This window comes from Sparus aurata, chromosome 4 (genome assembly GCF_900880675.1).
Source record: "Sparus aurata chromosome 4, fSpaAur1.1, whole genome shotgun sequence".
Lineage (NCBI taxonomy): Eukaryota > Metazoa > Chordata > Actinopteri > Spariformes > Sparidae > Sparus > Sparus aurata.
In genome coordinates, this window is record NC_044190.1 from 36,949,128 (window position 1) to 36,966,773 (window position 17,646).

Here is a 17,646-nt window from a genome sequence, read left to right on the forward strand (position 1 = left end):
GATCATGAGATCTCCTCGTCCAGAGCCCGACTCTACAAATTCTGTTTCCCCACCGGAGTGAGGAGGATTGTCCAGAGAGAGGCCTCGCCGCTCCACAAACACCTCCTGCAGTTTGATTATGTCATTGCGGATGTCGGCCATCATTTGCAGGAGGAAGTCGAACAAGATGCACGTTTTTACATGAAGGCGAAATGAAATCAAGACCCTTAATCCAGAGAAGAAAATCTGCCATGACGGCAGCAAAGAAAAAAAGTTGTATCAAAATCCAATAACTAAAACACAGTTCAATGTACAGAGCTGTTTCTGCTGTTTTTGCTCTCTTGGTCAGAGCTGCCAGCGCTGGAGGAGAGATTTGTGTGCAGACCTTCTGGAGGAATAAACACCTGGAGTCACATCAGATTACCGACGGGAGGAGAGTGCAGAGATTACTTTGAAACTCAAGTTCATCAACCTGACTGCAGCAGCAGGGAAGAAAGATGGAAGAAAGCTCAGGAAGAGCCACAGAGGAGGGAAACCTCCCCCAGGAAGGACAGACATAACATGCTTCATGTCCTGGTGGAATTGTGCATGGCGAGACTCTTTACAACAAAGGTTTTCATCTCGCCGCCCACTACTTTCAGTTTGTTCCTCGGTTTGGGTTTTGGACTGGGACATGCAACGTCTACCATCTCCTGAGAGGTTAGGGATTTCAGCATCTCAGGCTGTGTCTCAATTCAGGGTCTGCATCCTTCGAAGGCCTTTCGGAGAGACCTTGTTAACCACGTCAGCCGTTGTTAAATGTGACGGTCTAGCCTTTGGAGCATTTCCTGGTTGCGTCACCAGATGTTTTACCCTTACGTCACAATTTCTGCCGCCCAGGCCCGCGACAGTGACGATCTACGCCACACGATGTCGCCATTTTCTCTCTTTCTTTCTTCTTTTTCGGGCGCGCTAAGAATCTTGGGATATGTGAGGCCATGAAGGATAGTGACGGTGCATCCTCCAAAAACAGGGAAATGAAGGAGCATTTGTGGGAACCTTCAGATTAAGACAGCCTTCACGCGGCTCAGTGACATAATTGGCCTTTAAATGCTCCTCCGAAAGATGCAGACCTGAACTGAGTCACAGCATCTCATACACAGACGTGTCGTCCAAAACAGGTTCTGTGATGTCATCCAGCTCTTTCCTTATTAAGCTCGGGGCAGCTTTAGATGTGGCTCTCAGAAAGCTTTCCTCTGCTGAGACCTTCGCTAACCTTCTCAAACTACTAACAGCGACAATAACAACATGAGTTCTCTCTGATTGGCTCCCCGCTGTGTGAGGGGGAGGAGTCAATCAGAGCTCCTCCTGCAGCTGTAAACTAAGTGATGCGTTGCAAACAGTAAACAGATAAATGAGAAGTGACCATCGTTAGTCAAATGGTTTTATTAGTGTATGAACACATTTTGAAAGGTGACCTACGTAATATATTATATCAGTAAAATAATCTTTCTTCTTCTTACATGAATCTCTGTTTTTTTAAAATATATTAGCTTTAACTGAATGCAAATATCTTTAGGGTTAGCTTTAAAATATATCAACATTTTACCGACATCAACATTACTCTCTTTTCAGACTTACAAAAACCATGTTCAACATACTCAGCCTGGTCTGTCTTTGCATTTACATCATGCATAATGTATCCTTATAAAACACGTACGTAGAGCAGAACTCTCCACCAAAACACACCAGAAATAAACTTCTCTCCCCTTCACGTAAATGAACAAACCCTCCATAATTTGAGGTTCATGCTAAATGTTGATTCATCATTAGGGAAAACCTCGGGGAGACATTCATATGCAGACGGATAAATTAATTTACACACACACACACACAGAACACGAACACACAGACAGAAACATCAAGAAAACTAATATTCTCGTTTCAAACAAGTCCACGTTAATACAGGCAAGTTTCATCAACACTGACGCTATTATCAAGAGCCTGGAAGCAACCAGAGGAACATCGCTTTCAAATCATACGCAGGAATTCTCAGTCGTCCAGGTCGTGGTTACAGTAAAACAAAACATTTACATTTTCTAAATGTACTGCAACAAAGACAGGATATTCGTGATAATGGATTCATTGTTTTACTCATTTTTCAAGCAAAAAATGTCAAATATTGTCTGGTTCCAGCTTCTTATTTTGAGGATTTGCTGCTTTTCTTTGTCATGTATGACAGTAACCCTGCACGGGCCAGAAATACGTCCCAATACAAGTTATGTGAACGACAGTCGGCCAACAGCACCAGGATGTACGACTACATCCAGTCGTAGTTTGCAGTGTGCAAGCCAGCATGCTTTTCTGGTTGTTCTGACCCACAATCCTCTGCTCAGCAAGTAGAGGCATCACATTCATCGCAGAAATATAAATGAAGCCGAGAAAGCACAAACATCTGACACAGTGTGAGTACCTCGTTCTTTGTACTCCCAATCGCAACAGTATGTATTCTTTTAGGTCAGTGATTTTTGAACCCTTAATGAAGAGTCTTTGGGTTTTGGACGTTCAACGTTCAACAAAACATTTGACATTTTTGACAGATTAAATCAATCAATTCATGACAAAAGAATCAGCAAACTGTTCACTCTGATAGCTGCCAGGCTCCGTAAAACTACAACACAAGACATGTTAAAAATACAAGACAGGTAACTGTTGATATTCTCACTCGACACGGAGCACACAGATGTTCTTATATCTTTGCAAATTAAAATGTATATTTAGACCTGTAGACCTGCAGACATGCATTTCAGCATGTTGAATAAATAAGTTCACAGTCCAGACTCATGAAAAAATAAATTCTTATGTAGCGGTTTGCAACGAGCTGCCGAGGCTGTGATGTTACATCAGTGTATGAGAGCTTATCGGAGAGTAAATACTTACGAGCACCACATGAACTGTATGAGCTGACGAGGAGAAGCGCGGCCGCCGTCGCCTTCACTTATAAAAAACGTGTTTCTGTCGGGACTCATCGGCCCGCTTTCTTCACTGCATCATGCAGCTGGAACTTGGCAGGAAGTCCTGGACGTAAGTGACCGCCGCCTTGGACAGGTAGGTCATGGTGCCATAGCTGCCACTGGGGGCGCTGTCGTAGAAAAAGTTGCAGATTCCGGTCGCCGGGTCCTTCTCGAGGAAATAATCACTGGCACTGAGGGATTTCTGGGGATGAAGAAGTACAACAGAGTAAACGTCAGAGAAATTACATGAATATCAGGATGCACAACGCCGTACCGCTGTCTGACTCGACCTGCTCTGTTCAGCTCGACCCGGCTGCGGCCCGCTTCTGTCCCAAACATACTCTTTCTGCACCGCCTAAAAGCTTTATGACCTTATCGCACCGGAGACGGGAATCTGGGTGTCGCGGTTTTCCAGATACATGACTTGATTTGACTTCATATTTTAAGGTCACGATTAGATTTGAAAAAAATGTCGAAACCGAAAAAATATTAAAACTGAAAAGCTCACTTCACTCAATTTTCCTTTTAGATCTGAACTCAAGACGCCCCTGACGAGTAAGATGGTACCTCACGCTGCTAGCAGTACCTGGTCACTGAGGAAGAGGTCGTTGGCCAGATGCAGGATGCGGTCCACGTGGATGATGCCGCCGATGCTGTCCACGTCCACGTCAGCTACCAGACCCAGAACCATCATGGTCTCCACGAGCAGCTGCCGGTACTCTGGCTGAGGGACGTGGTTCAGGACGGACTCCACCTGCACCGCAAACTTGATCTCTCTTGCTGTCATCTACACACAACAAAAACAAACACAATTACACACACATCTCCTGTGAATCCACACACACACACACACACACACACACACACGCAGGGAGTCAGCGAGACGCTACCTCTCTCGTGGTAGAAGACGGCAACACGTATCCGTCGATGGAGAGGCCGTGGCACTTCTGCAGGATCTTCCACACCTTCTGGTAGAAGCCCATTGGTACTCTGTTGATGGCTCCGTCCAGCCTGCGTCTCCTCAGCCACTGGCCCTGCCTCTCCTCCCAGTGCAGCTGTCCATCTCCCAGACCGGAGCCCAGAGGGGACAGCATGCCACTGGGGGTGGAGGGGCTGCTGCAACGCTGTGGTGGGAGATCAGGGAGAAGCAAATGAGGTGGAGCACTTTCAATATATCAGTCAGTGTGTCAGTAATGTCTGTAGCACACTAGAGTATCAAGAAGATATATAGCAAATACATATTAAAGGAGAACTTCGGTCGATTTAAACATGCAGCTTCATTGCTCAAGCTACCCTTGACTTGCCAGTACCGAAGACGCAAAAACATTTGGTCCAGCCATTACAGAGCTCCGTGAACGGAGACTTAGCATTGAACGCTAACAGCATGGGGTCAGAACTTTGCATTGTGTTTTAAGCGTCTTAACATGCTCTACATCTCACACCAAAAGTTATGCAACATCAGCAGACACCTTACAACGCAGCACTGTAGCGTGTATGACTCAAAATGAATTAAAAAGTAGTTAAAACAGTGTGTTTGTGCAAGGAGCTACTTACCTGTTTGTTGACATCCGCGTCTTCCAGTAGCTAGACCAAACTAGCATATCCATCGAGTGTGCACTTAACAGGCTTAACAGGCTATTGTAAGGCTCATGGCTCATGACAGGCTGTAACATGGACATGTACATTATGAACAGAAACACGAAAATGCTGGAATACGTTTCCGTCTCCGCCAGTGAGGGAGTAAGCGCACGCTCGACGGATTGACTAGTTTGGTCTAGCTACCGGAAGACGCGGATGTCAACAAACAGGTAAGTAGCTCCTTGCACAAACACACTGTTTTAACTACTTTTTTATTCATTTTGAGTCATACACGCTACAGTGCTGTGTGCTAAGGTGTCTGCTGATGTTGCATAACTTTTGGTGTGAGATGTGGAGCATGTTAAGACGCTTAAAACACAGTGCAAAGTTCTGACCCCATGCTGTTAGCGTTCAATGCTAAGTCTCCGTTCACGGAGCTCTGTGATGGCTGGACCAAATGTGTTCGCGTCTTCGGTGCTGGCAAGTCAAGGGTAGCTTGAGCAATGAAGCTGCATGTTTAAATCGACCGAAGTTCTCCTTTAATAAGGTTGAAATATTGACTGTACAAACACACAAACACTTCTAATACATTTATTCATGCACACTGATATCATGCTCATGCTTAATCATATTTGTTACCAAAAGATGTTTCAGCAGACGTATTAAAGGATAAGGCTGGTGTTATTTTATGTCTTTTAATTCTGAATAGACAAAATAATATATAAATTGGGTTTATAGCCACAGCTTGATGTTATTCCTCCATGAATTACTCTCCACTTGCACAGCGTAGCATGACGTACATCTGCTTCCAGCGTCTGTAGTTATCTCTGTGCTAAAACTTGTTAGCAGGACACATTTATTAATCGGTTTAAGAGATTTGTTGTCAGTAATGAAAAGACAAAGTAACGGCAGCCTTATCCTTAAATGCATCAAGACGCATGGATTATTCTAGACTCTCCAGAAAATATGAAAAACGCTTTTAGGATGAGTTTGCTCAATTTATATGTAAATTCTAGCTACGGCAACCCTGAGGAGGACAAACCAAGTCATTGTGAAGCAGATGAGGTGAAATGGTTTACCGTGGAGCGAGGAGAGGTGACATTGCTACTCAGGGACAGACCGCCGCTGAAGATCTACACATGGATATGGATGACAGATGACAGAGAACAGTTTGAGATGGTTCTTCAGAGTACAGCCGCGATGACGCTGCAGGAAAGTGAAGAGTGGAGTTCACACTACATAAAAAGATCGTTGGAAGAACGACCAGACAGACGACGCCGACATGAGCGACGAGGTTTGTTTACCTACAAGCAGCTTCGTCAGGACCTGGTTTGGTTCAAACACTCGTGAATTTGAAGGAAAGTTACACTAGTGTTACTTTCTTCTACAGTTACTACATGATACCTGGATGGAAGAGTAGCAAAGCATGCTCGCCTGCTGATAATGTAATGAAGTGACAGTCGCTCCAGCTATGGAAGGCGCCGTGGCTCAGGAAACGGTGAGAGCCAGCGGTTGGTTCATGAGCAGGGAGCTCGTTACAGAAACATGATTCCTATTACAGAAATCCTGCCTGTAACTGAGTTGATTCTTTAATTCCACTTGTCATGCCTGCATCTGCCTGTATCCATGACGACAGCTGTCCAACTTGATGTGTCATTGGCTAGCTAGCAAATAAAGGCAGGTGCTTTATTTTAGAAAATTTTAGCTTCAACGAGTCATTGATCATGTTGTCGTGAAAGAAATTGTCCGCAAAATTTCAAGCTAACAGGCTAACATCTGTGCTAACACTGATGTTTCTCCAGCATGTTCATGTTGTTCCTCATCTTCACTGTCGTACAGACCAAACACTGAGAACATTTTGACAGATACTTTGAATTTAAGACACTTCTGTAACAGTAATTTTACTAAATGCAGTTCTAAATGTCATCCTAACATAATTAAGATATGATTTCAGACTTTAGGAAGTTTCTGTAATGAGGTCCCTGGATTCAGCCGGCGGTTCGGTCGCTCAGACCGACGTTAGAAACAGTCGCATGCTAGATATCATCAAACCAAACGTACGCTGAGAGGCCGAGAGTCATCCAGCTGCAACCAAAAGCAAGAACACTGTTATTCTGTCCTCAGATCAACTGAATAAACATAAACACAAAGATCATCATCCAGTTTATGTCACTGCGCCTCCCACCTGCTTGATCTCACTCTTCAGCTTGTGTATTCCTGTGCGTTCGGTCTTGGTGGCTCCCGTGTGGCCTATTTCATGGATGGAGATGGCGGGACTAGTGGCTGTCGACTGGATTGGGCGCACTGAGAAACAGAGAAATCACAACTTGGACGTGATCGACGAAGCTGAACAGGTTGTTGTAAATTAGAGAAGACGCGGTTCTGTAATCGGCGAGTCGACAACAACGCTAGCGACTATGTAAAGACAAGAAGTGCCAGAGAGAAGAAGAAAACTCACTGCTCCTCTCCACGCCAAACTCTTTGCCGCTGAGGATGTGATGCAGCAGGCTCTTCATGCCGAACGGACTCAGGCTCATCAAACTCTCAGACGCCTCCTCTCCTACAGACACGTTACAGTATTTGTCATTCGTACTGTGCATGTCAGTGTGCGTGCTTGTTCACAGCTGTGTGTTAGCGCGATCTGTGTTCCTACCGGAGCAGTGGAGGCTGCGAGCCAGCTCGGTGGCCATCACCTGCATGATGAGTCCGATCCTGAGCCGGAGCATGTCCCCGAACAGAGCCGGCTGGGAGCGCACGTACATGGCTAGATAGACCATTATTTCCTACATGACAAACACACAGCCGTGAGAAAAGCGTGTGACAAAGTCCTGTCGGAAGTCCCAAAGGTGAGAGGTTTACCTGAGTGAGCACAGCGATGCTGATGTCCTGACCGCTGGCTTCATAGATGAGAGTGTTCAGCTCCTCAGGAGGAAGAGGACTGAGAGGAAACAGTGAGGAGGAAGAGTTGGTTTATTCTGTGGACTCCAAACAGAAAGCATATCACCAGAGTGACCGCTAACTGTAGCTGCCATCAGCAGGTTAACTCAGTTAGCCGTGAACAGCTGATGACTAATTGATTAATCGTTGCAGCTCTGGACAATAACGACGTCTTACACTGTGATGACTCTTTCCCTGGGTTCAGGAGGGAGGCCGACAGTCAGCTGCTTGTGATGCGAAATCAGATCCGTGCAGGCCTGAAGGAAAGACAAATACAGAGATGATCTAATAACTCACTGAATCTGATTCACAGGCTGATCAGAGCATTACTGAGTATTGAATTCAGCGTGCACGTTAATTAGTGGAGCATCAAGCAAGGCAGGTTTTCCAGGATTTTCTGATGCTGCAAATGAACTTGCGAGTTTAAAAACGGTCTCTAACCAGCCGCCGAGCCTCCCTGACGTCTGCTGTGACTTCACACTGACCTCAGCGAGGACCTCCACTCTCTTGCGAAGTATTCCAGAGATGTATCTGATGAGTCCCCACTCTTTGCAGGCTCCCGCTTGTACATACAGCTCCTCCAGCAGGCAGCGCACACTGACCCCGCCCTGCCCGGGACCGGACAACTCCACGGGCCAATCAGCTCCTCTGGTCATCGGAAGAAAACATGGGTTCAGCCAGGTATGAAAGTCACAAAGAGTATCACAGCTGACTTATAAGCGTGCTGACGATAAGCTCTGCGTGTGCGTACTTCATTACGTAGAGGATGTAGAGGATGTCGGCCTGGTCCTGCAGCGTCGGACACTCTCTCAGCTGCCTCACCAACGCTGCAAAGTCGGTGTTGCCCTGAGAGTCCCGAGGAAGGTGCAGATCAGCGGCGCTGTGGGGCTTCACAGGGATATCAGGGATCTGTGTATTAAGTTTGAACAGTATGTGTAATCATTATTAACAACAAATTGAGATTTGAGATGTCAAACTTGAACACCAACATATTAAAAAGGTCGAAGCAGCCACAGCAAGGAGGCGAAACGGGAGGGAAAAAACCCAAACTTGATTATAAAATCGCACAATTTTGTGAGTTGTTGAATTCTGAGAAACTAATAAACTTCAGGAAATTTTGCGAGTGACAAATTCTTGATTATTATGACCCTCTTGTACATTCGGCATATGTGACACATCAGGATCTATGCAGACTGTCCCTTCCGGTTTCCCTCATAGGATCTTAGTTTGGAGTGTCGAGTTCAAAGCGTCCGTGTTGCGCCTACCTTCTGCTGCTTCACCTGTGGGCTGTGCTGAGGGTGAGGGTGAGGAACGTCGAGGAGGTTGAGGGACCTGCGGTGTTTGCTCTTAACAGGAGTCACAGGTAGATACATTGAAGACTCTGAAACAGACACAAATTACAAAGCAAAACAGTTTTCAGGTAAAAAGGTTCGTTTGGTTTCAGGGTTGCGACAGATTTTCTATTTCAGAAGTTTGATGTCACCAGTGTGGAGGCATGAAAACATAAAACCGTGGCTCGGGGATGTGTCCGCTGTTAGACTCACTGGGCATGTTCAGGCCCTGGACCTGGGCCATGAACGACAGGATGTCTCTGGTGGTGTGTTCAGCACTGAAGACGTGGTGCTGCCCGCTCTGGATGGGAGGAAGATGGCACTTGGTGGTGGTGCTGTGGAGGAGCTGGGTGAGGTACTGGTCAAACACGTCTTTGGAGCCCTCTGGAATTAAACACACTCCGTTATTTACAGTTCAAATCAATTCTGACTGAGAAGAACACACACGCTTTGTTCGTCACTACCTACCTGAGGGCATACACTTGTTATATTCCTCTCCATATTCGTCATTGTCGTCATCGTCATCGTCCTCCAGCACGTCGTCGTCGTTCTTTTCATCCAGGAAGCTGAGGCGAGTGTGGAACGATGTGGTCTGGACACCGGAGAGGTCCGACATCTGAACCCTGCAGGAACGAGACAGTGAGATATAAAGTTACGTTACAGACACACTCCAGTTTTATTCACTGTAACACTACGATGTTCTCGGTCACCTCGCTCCAGCAAAATAGCCATCCTGCAGTTTCCTCAGGGTTGCCAGGATACACGAGTCGACCGCATCTCCATCTTCAACTGGATACAAGAAGAGAATAAAGTATGTGAAGTGCAGTGACAAAACAGGGCAAAACATAAATTGAACATCACTTCAGGTGAGGGACACGAGAACGAAAACAGCTAACTTTATTCTCCTTCTCAGGCGCGATGCTGTGAAGCGTGTCGAAGCTTGTTAATATCTCTCCATCCGTCTCTGTCAGGCTGCTTGAACATCGTTCAGTCACCGCTGAGTTTCAAAGAGAGACTGAAGTTACAGATATTATAAAAGTTGTTCATGGCGTCCTTGTGGTCTGAGCCGTGCAGCTCATCAGCAAGATGTCTCACTCCTGAACAACTTCTGTTACCAGCTCCGGAAAAAGCTGCGTGTCAAATACGGATTATCAGAGATAATGTTATTTTATCAAACACGTTTTATGTCGTCTGGATGTCGTCGGGTGAGTTATACGATCTGCTGCTTTCTACTGTTTCCTGTTTGTTCCAGGACACACAAGGAAATAAAAACTGAAAGTCAAACTGGTCATGTGAACGGAGTTGATTGCCAGGTATTAGCGGGTTTACACGTGCAGTGATGTAACTTCATTTTCGGGCCACTTTTTCATCCGATTAATTAAAGTTGCATCTTTATCATGTCTAAATTATCCCTAGATCGTAGTTTGGATCAGTTTTCTGTAAGCTGCTGGACTGAAAAAAAAAAAAAGAAAGTTGAAAGAAAGAAAGTGAGCTGGACTGATCATCTGTGGTATTGCTGAGGAAAACATATTTTTCCCTGTAGACATGTTAAAGAGGTAAAGAGCCTTATTACCCAGCATGCTGTGGGTGATGGGGAAAGTGAGCGTGGGCCGTCCTGTCATCCTCCAGCAGGAGGAGAGATACGCCAGCTCTGTCCGTAACATCTCCACGATCATCTGGTTGTCCAGTGCCAGGTAGAAGTGGTGCTGATCCAGAAACTGTTCAGTAAAGACAGAGAAGAAGAAAAAGTGATAAACCAAAGTATTAATCAGTGGAATCGTTGCTACCTTCGTCGACATCTCGGCCAGTTTTACCTGCGGGGTGAAGATATAAGAGCGATTTCTGATCTCGTAGAATTTGGACGTTCCCAGAACACCGATGTGTCTGTAGGGCCGCCCGCTCAGATTCAGCTTCTTGCAGTTTCCTGCAGACATGAAACAAGATGTTTCTCTTAATATGACACAAACAGCCGAGTGTTGTAGTGCTTGAGATAGTCTAGGACTCATTGGCAGTTTTCCTCGGTCTTGTCTGGGATTCACTCCAGTCTTGGTTGGTCTGGGTTTAAGTGGTGTCTTGACTAAAACACACACACACACCTGTACACTGATGAAAAGCGAGCTTGTTTACCCAGTCTGACATAGACGTGGCTCAGGATGCGAGCGGGCATCACTCTGATGGGCAGAACCTCCGACATCGTCTGGACCGAGATCCCGTGATCGCTTAACAACTCCTGGATCTCCTCCGACTCTGCAAGAACGCAAACTGACACACACAAGAGACATACATTAGGTCCTGTTTTCTTTAAGAAAATCTGTGTATAAAACAATTCTAATATGTCAGTGGACCTCATGTATTTCCACGATATTGGAGATAACACAAGCAAAAGGTTCTGAAAACAGAGAGGTAACTAATTTCTGGGACTGAACCCGTTTTTTAATCCAACAAAAAATCTGACATTTCCCTCTAATCTCAGGATCGATCACCGACCTTGCACCACAACATCCGGCTTGAAGTGTGTAGAGAATCTCCTGTTGAGAGGATCGATCTCTCCCGGAGCTAAGAAACCCTTCAAACACAAACAAAGAGAGAGAGAGACGGAGACAGAGGAGGTGAGTTACTGCAGAGGGAGACGATGGCAGAGGTGAGCTGACATTAGAGGTGGAGCAGATAGACCTTGTGACTACCTCGGCCAGAAGACAGCTCAGGATGTAGAGCGACTGTCCCCACATGTGAGGCAGCTGCCCCATGGCCACCCTGTCCACTGTGTGAGGGCTGCTGTACTCCTCCTCCACCTGTAGGGGGCAGACACACCTGGTTCATATGTGGATTACAATCCTGAATCATAGGAGGGAACTCAACATGTACAGATCTGTAACTAATTAGAGAAGTGGATGATAAATACACTACATATTTCACTTCTGGTTTTTATGTTCTTTGAACGTTTCTTATTCACCTTTTTTTGTTCTTTTTTTCTCGTTTGTTACGTCGTATTGTCGTATTACCACGTGTTTTATTAATATGCACTGTTCCGTCATAACTAAACTTAACTTAATTAAACCAAAACTCAGATTAAACTAAACTGAAATTAAACTTGACTTAGCGTGACTTAACATAACCTAAACTGAACTTAAACTAATTAAACCAAAACTAGACTAAAACAAAACGAAAAATAAACTACACAAACTAACTAATATGAATATTAACTTAACCTAACGTAACTTAACTAAACTAAACTAGAACTTAACTTAAACTAAAGTACACAAACTCAACTTAAACTAATTAAACCAAAACTAGACTAAAACAAAACTAAAATAAACTAAAACCAAACAAACTAAACAAAACCAAGTTAAAACTCATCTTAACTAAACTAAACTTAAACTAAAGTACACAAACTAAACTTAAACTAATTAAACCAAAACCAGACTTAAACAAAACTAAAATAAACTACACAAATTAAACTAAAACTGAAGTAAACCAAGTTTAAACTCAGCTTAAATAAACTAAAACCAAACAAACTAAACTAAACCAAGTTAAAATTCATCTTAACTAAACTACACTTAAACTCAAACTAAACTAAACTTAAACTAAACTAAATTAAAACTAATCTTAACTAAACTGCAACTAAAACAAATTATATAACACTAACTGTAAAACATGAAGCTGCCCCTGAACAAGAAGAAAACGTGCGACCTTAAATCAGAACAAACAAACATTTGGAGAGATAAGGTCGAGTCCTGTCAGCGCCGTGAAACACGTCAGACTGGTTTGTAGGTTTTATCAGAACCAGCGCAGAGAATGTGAACGGAACATCTGCTACATTTATACCTTGTCATGTGGCACGGCATAAAGTTCAGGCAACAGTTTGATGCCGTTCTTCCCTCGGATCAAAATCCCCTCCAGTGCCTCGCGGTACTCCTGCACCTGAGACGAGCAACAATTTGATCAACGTCACGTCAGAGTGAGAAGTGAGAAGAAGAAACAGCACGCAGAGCAGCGAGTCTGGGTCTGTTACCTGCACCTGATCTCCAGCAAAGATACCGTCCAGGATGAGATAAGTCCAGAAGACGGGCCACTCGCATTCGATGTTCTCAAACAGTTTGAGCTCTGCAGGATCGTAGTGCAGCCGGGACGGATCCTGGTGAGGAAACACAGAGGTGAACCGTCCAGGTCCAATTATACAAAACACAGCCGTCTTCAACCAGAGCTGAAATGTTTTGTCGATTAATCGATCAGTCATATGATGACTAAAGTCTTAGCTGATTTAAACAGGATCACGTAAACAACGTCAGCTTTTATTTGACTGAAAAATGCTGCAAATTGTTCCACAGAGCTCCTTTAACACAGATCAGGATGTTAGATTTTTCAATAAGCAGACCGTCTTACCTCTTTAGGACATTTATATCCGTCCCTGATGAAGCGGCAGCAGCCATAGCGACCCTGAGAATACACAGAATAGTGGAAATTTGAATGTGCTGATATGTCGGTCACATGTGATCTGTGTTTGTCCTGCTGTCAGATCGTACCTGCAGCTTGCTTATGATTTCCGACTTGGTGATGGCCACCAGGTCTCCGTCCTCGACGGCGAAAGCCGGGAAGGAAATGACCGACAGGAGGCCGGCGTCTATCTCCTTCGAGGTCGAAGCACGTGGCAGCATGGAGCACAGGATGGACTGAGGGGGAAACACACGGACATGCTGAGCAGGAGGACAAGGAAGCGGAGGGCGGTGCAGAGGTGGCTGAAGGTGAAGCTGACGATACCTGACAATGCTCCACCTCATCGGGCAAAACGTGGATGACTGACTTCGGCCCTCCGTGAGCACCGAAGAGATCCAGCTCGTCTATGGCCTCCAGAGCCGCCTGTGAACCGGCCCGACACACACAGATCAACACACACGTCCATGAACCAGAACATGTCGAATACAACAACTTCTTTTCTTCTCTTTAATGTCCAGGTTAGCTTAAATACTGACATTAATAAGTGAAATCTGTACCTTAGCGATTCCGACAGAGCTGCCATTGAGCTCGGGGATGCCCTGGTTGGTCTTGTCACCTCGCTCCCACATCCCATAATCCTTCAGGAGGAAAGAGGTCATGACATTATTCATCAGCAGAGCCTCCCGTCTCTAGAATATCTGATCACCGACAATCAAAATAGCTCTCCACTCATTCAGCATCTTTAGAACCATCGACTTCAAGAATGAGGCCAAAACATCTAAATCGTATCAGCCATAAAAACGATTTATACAACGGTTGTCTTTCATTTACAGCAGCACTGCCGACCTTCTGTAAACAGACTTTAACGTGTGAGTTCCTCTTTAGTTTTTACTCTCCTGTGTGTTCCTGTTTCTGTACACAACCCTCCCAAACCTTCAGACGATGTTACTCACCGCCACTTTGTAGGCCGCCTCTATGTAGAAGACCAGGTTCTGGATGAAGGCGACCTCGTCCAGGTTCGAGATGATCCGAAGACCTGCGCGACAACGTGACACACTCAGCGACCGACTCATTTGTTTGTCACCATTAACTGGCTGCTTACTTGACAGGAGAAGGAAGTAACTAAGTACAAATACTTTGTTTCTGTACTTAAGTAGATGTTTCAGGTGTCTGTACTTTATTTTTGTCTTCTCTGTTAATTAAGTTTTCCAGAAATACCAAATTATTAAGTCAGAAAGTTGTTGGCGTCTTTAAACCGAACATCCTCTCGACACCTCTCCGCATCACTGCCGTACCTGAGGCGGTCATCTGTGCCAGCATCAGCAGGTAGATCGAGGTGGCGTCCACCTGCAGATGACCCCACTGGTCGTCCCCGACAACCGTGGCACAGGTGGGAGTATCGTATTTGGCATGCAGACAGTCCTGCGTACTCTGGGTGTATTTGAACTTCTCCACCTTCGCCACCTGGAGACACAAAGATGGAAGGCAGGATTAGCATGAAAACATCTGAATGGTTGAAGATTTCCTTTTTTGTGAACTCTTTTTTTAAGCAAATAAGAAGAGAAAGACGAGATGCAATGAAAGGATGACAGTGACACGGAGAACCAAGAACCAGGAACTTTCCTCAAGCTACAATCGCACCATCGGAGTCTGTAATCGCTGCATCCCCGACCAGGATACAATGTTTTAATTAGATGCAGTGAGACTCTCTGTGAGCACACAGGTGTGTCTTACCTGTCTCATCATGCACTGCAGCAGTCCCTGCATCAGCTTCACCACACTCTGCCAACAGACAACAAGAGCGCCGTCAGTCGATCACAAAAAACAACCACAGAACGTCATTTTAATCCAGATCATTATCTTTATTACGAGAGGCGGAAATCACAAATCACAGAAAAGCCGTATTTGATCATGTTTATATCTTTACATCCCTTTTCAAGAATAAAGACTTAAAGATCTAAGAATGATGTTTGCTTTTCAAAAGGTTTTCATTTTGACACTGACTTTAATATCTTACACAACTATCAGTTTATTCATCAATCAGCTGATTAATGCGCTCGTTTTAGCTCGAGCTGCAGCGAATAATGGTTCAGCTGTAAACTACTGAATTAATCGATTGGTTTCATTTCTATAAAAAGAAGTCAAAGCTCTCCGATTCCAGCGTCTCTCATGTGAAGGTTATTTGCCTACATTTGCATGAACTGGTCAGTGTGATGCAGGACCTCTCTAAATATTTAACCCAGCAGGATGAACAAACAGTCTCTGCTGTACACATTAACCCTCTGTCACACACACACACACACACACACACACACACACACACACCTGCTCCAGCTCGTAGGCCTTGGCCTTGTCTTCGTCGCGGTCTGCGTTCTTGCGGTAGGCCATGCCGAGCGCCCACACAGCCAGGACGCTGTACACGTTATCCCTCACCCAGGCATCCTTCTTCTGGGTGCTGGCCGGCAGGAGTCCGGTCACCGGGTTCTGGAACACACACATAGACTCTGTTTATTAACCAGCTGCCTGAGATGGTCAGACAATAAATACAAATATTTAGAAATTATCTGAGTTGTGTCCTGGATGTGGATTTGCCTCCAAGTGTGCTTTCCTAACTTTATCAGGTTCGTTTAGAGCTGCAGAGAATAACAGTTTAATTACTGATTCATCTGCAAAATCTAAGGACTGTGTTGATTTAAAAACACGGGCTGGTGCAACAGCCAATCACATGCTTTGTACAGAGAGCTGACCCTGTGGTTGGGTCACAGTTTTAAACGTAGACAGCTGCTGAACGAGCCTCAGCGTGAACTCGAGTGCGGAGAGATAAAGGTGCATAGTTTCCGCCGGTCTATTCGCAGCCGCTGAACTTTGCCTTGTTTATTTCCATGCAGCTCAATCCGGTTGAACCTGAATCGAATCAGGACACACAGCATCTGCATGTCCGACACATTATCTGCACGGGAACGTGGAGGATAATCGATTGATCACAAAGACTCAAAACTCACAAAGAAATCACAAATATCCAGCGCATGCAAACACAGAAAGAATAAAAACGTATTCTCTTAATACAATTTCTTTCCCAGAACTACAGAATGCACCTTTAAACAAGCTAATGGTAGCTACAGCTAGCAGCAGTTAGCGGTTACACCAGTGACATGCTGCCCCCTGTTTGTTTGGAGTGTGAATTTGAATTTTACACCTTTAAACAGTAATATCTTTATCTTTCTCCTCAGTCTCCAGCTCTGCCTTTAAGCACACCATGCTGCATATTTTAATGAATGCACCACTTGTAGTATGTAGCTGTGTGTGTGTGTGTGTGTGTGTGTGTGTGTGTGTGTGTGTGTGTGTGGTTCTGGACTCACCTGGTGACGCAGGATCGTCTCTTGGACCAGCCGGGCATATCCATCCAGCCTCACACCTGAGTTACTGCGGCTCCTCATCCTCACTGATCACTGCAACACAACACACACACACACACACACACACACACACACACACAACACACTTGAAGCTTGGTTATACAAATCAAACACAACATTAAACCTACATGTCGTGAACTCACCATGCACTGACACATCCGTGCAGTCCTGCAGAGAGGCAGCTCTGCTACAGCCTGCTAGCCGAGTAGCATCCAGCTGTTGGTGACGACATTCAACGTTGAAGTCGCAGCCTGTATCCGCACACACACACACACCATACACACACACACACACACAGCTGTTGTCAAAGTGTGTGTGACGTGCAGTCCAGGATTCACAGGTGACAACACAGTTTCACAGAGAGGATCAGAGGACGTTCACATCCATCCTGAGGGAGAAAAACAACACAGGATGTTCCTGCTGTTCAGGTGTTCAGCCGGCAGGGGGCGACAGAGCAGCAAGACTCAGGCAGACACAGTCAACAGGAGGTCACAGGGGAAAAGACACGAAGAAGAAAACAACAGCCAATAGTAGAACAGAGACAGAAATAAATACACACTGAACATACTTATTCTACTTTTAAAGGTGCATTCTGTAGTTTTGGAGAAGATAAACATTATTATTGACTGATTTTATTTATCTAAACATTTATCTAAACCCTCCATCAGTTTGTGTCCATCAGTGACAACAGATGAGAGCTGAAGTCTTGAAAAATTATCTCATGTGTCCTGTCCTGGTCCTTGGTGTCCTGTTCAGTCATCCTCCTCCATCCACACACTTCACATATAATATATAATTATTATCATTATTATTACAGATATTCTTTCAATGCAGCTTGTAAACTGTGATTTAGTTGTTGTTTGCCTGTTAAAAGTCTTTATTTTCTCACTATGTCAGTAAGCTTTTCCACCACTTGAATGGAGGATGTCGTTCACTGTACACATTGTAAAGCCCACCGCCCCATGTGACTGTCATTCT

At 44.9% G+C, this 17,646-nt stretch overlaps 1 protein-coding gene across 1 annotated transcript; it reads right to left on the bottom strand.

Annotated features, from left to right (window-relative positions):
- Window positions 1-3,000: 3,000 nt before the first annotated feature.
- On the bottom strand, window positions 3,001-17,133 carry LOC115580625 (phosphorylase kinase, alpha 2 (liver)). Its single transcript, XM_030415167.1, has 33 exons — window positions 16,812-17,133; window positions 16,612-16,701; window positions 15,578-15,736; window positions 14,987-15,034; window positions 14,548-14,716; window positions 14,206-14,288; window positions 13,810-13,890; window positions 13,577-13,675; window positions 13,342-13,488; window positions 13,202-13,255; window positions 12,831-12,953; window positions 12,644-12,739; window positions 11,503-11,610; window positions 11,306-11,384; window positions 10,946-11,080; window positions 10,633-10,742; window positions 10,392-10,536; window positions 9,529-9,607; window positions 9,287-9,441; window positions 9,032-9,202; window positions 8,753-8,868; window positions 8,239-8,396; window positions 7,973-8,135; window positions 7,665-7,744; window positions 7,410-7,488; window positions 7,204-7,333; window positions 7,009-7,110; window positions 6,736-6,854; window positions 6,612-6,635; window positions 5,630-5,683; window positions 3,863-4,096; window positions 3,559-3,759; window positions 3,001-3,174 (listed from the first exon to the last, which is right to left on the bottom strand). Exons 2-33 carry the CDS (start codon window positions 16,687-16,689, stop codon window positions 3,001-3,003), a joined length of 3,753 nt encoding a protein of 1,250 aa, XP_030271027.1. The 5' UTR covers window positions 16,690-16,701; window positions 16,812-17,133.
- Between the last annotated feature and the right edge of the window lie 513 nt (window positions 17,134-17,646).

Bases quoted from the DNA above. Each gene is read 5' to 3' on its own strand.
- LOC115580625 (XM_030415167.1), bottom strand. From the start codon at position 16,689: ATGAGGAGCCGCAGTAACTCAGGTGTGAGGCTGGATGGATATGCCCGG. The intron at 14,717-14,986 runs GTAAGACACACC...TTGTGTCTCCAG, and splicing joins TGCAGTGCATGATGAGACAG to GTGGCGAAGGTGGAGAAGTT. The intron at 10,743-10,945 runs GTAAACAAGCTC...TCATGTCTGCAG, and splicing joins CCACGTCTATGTCAGACTGG to GAAACTGCAAGAAGCTGAAT.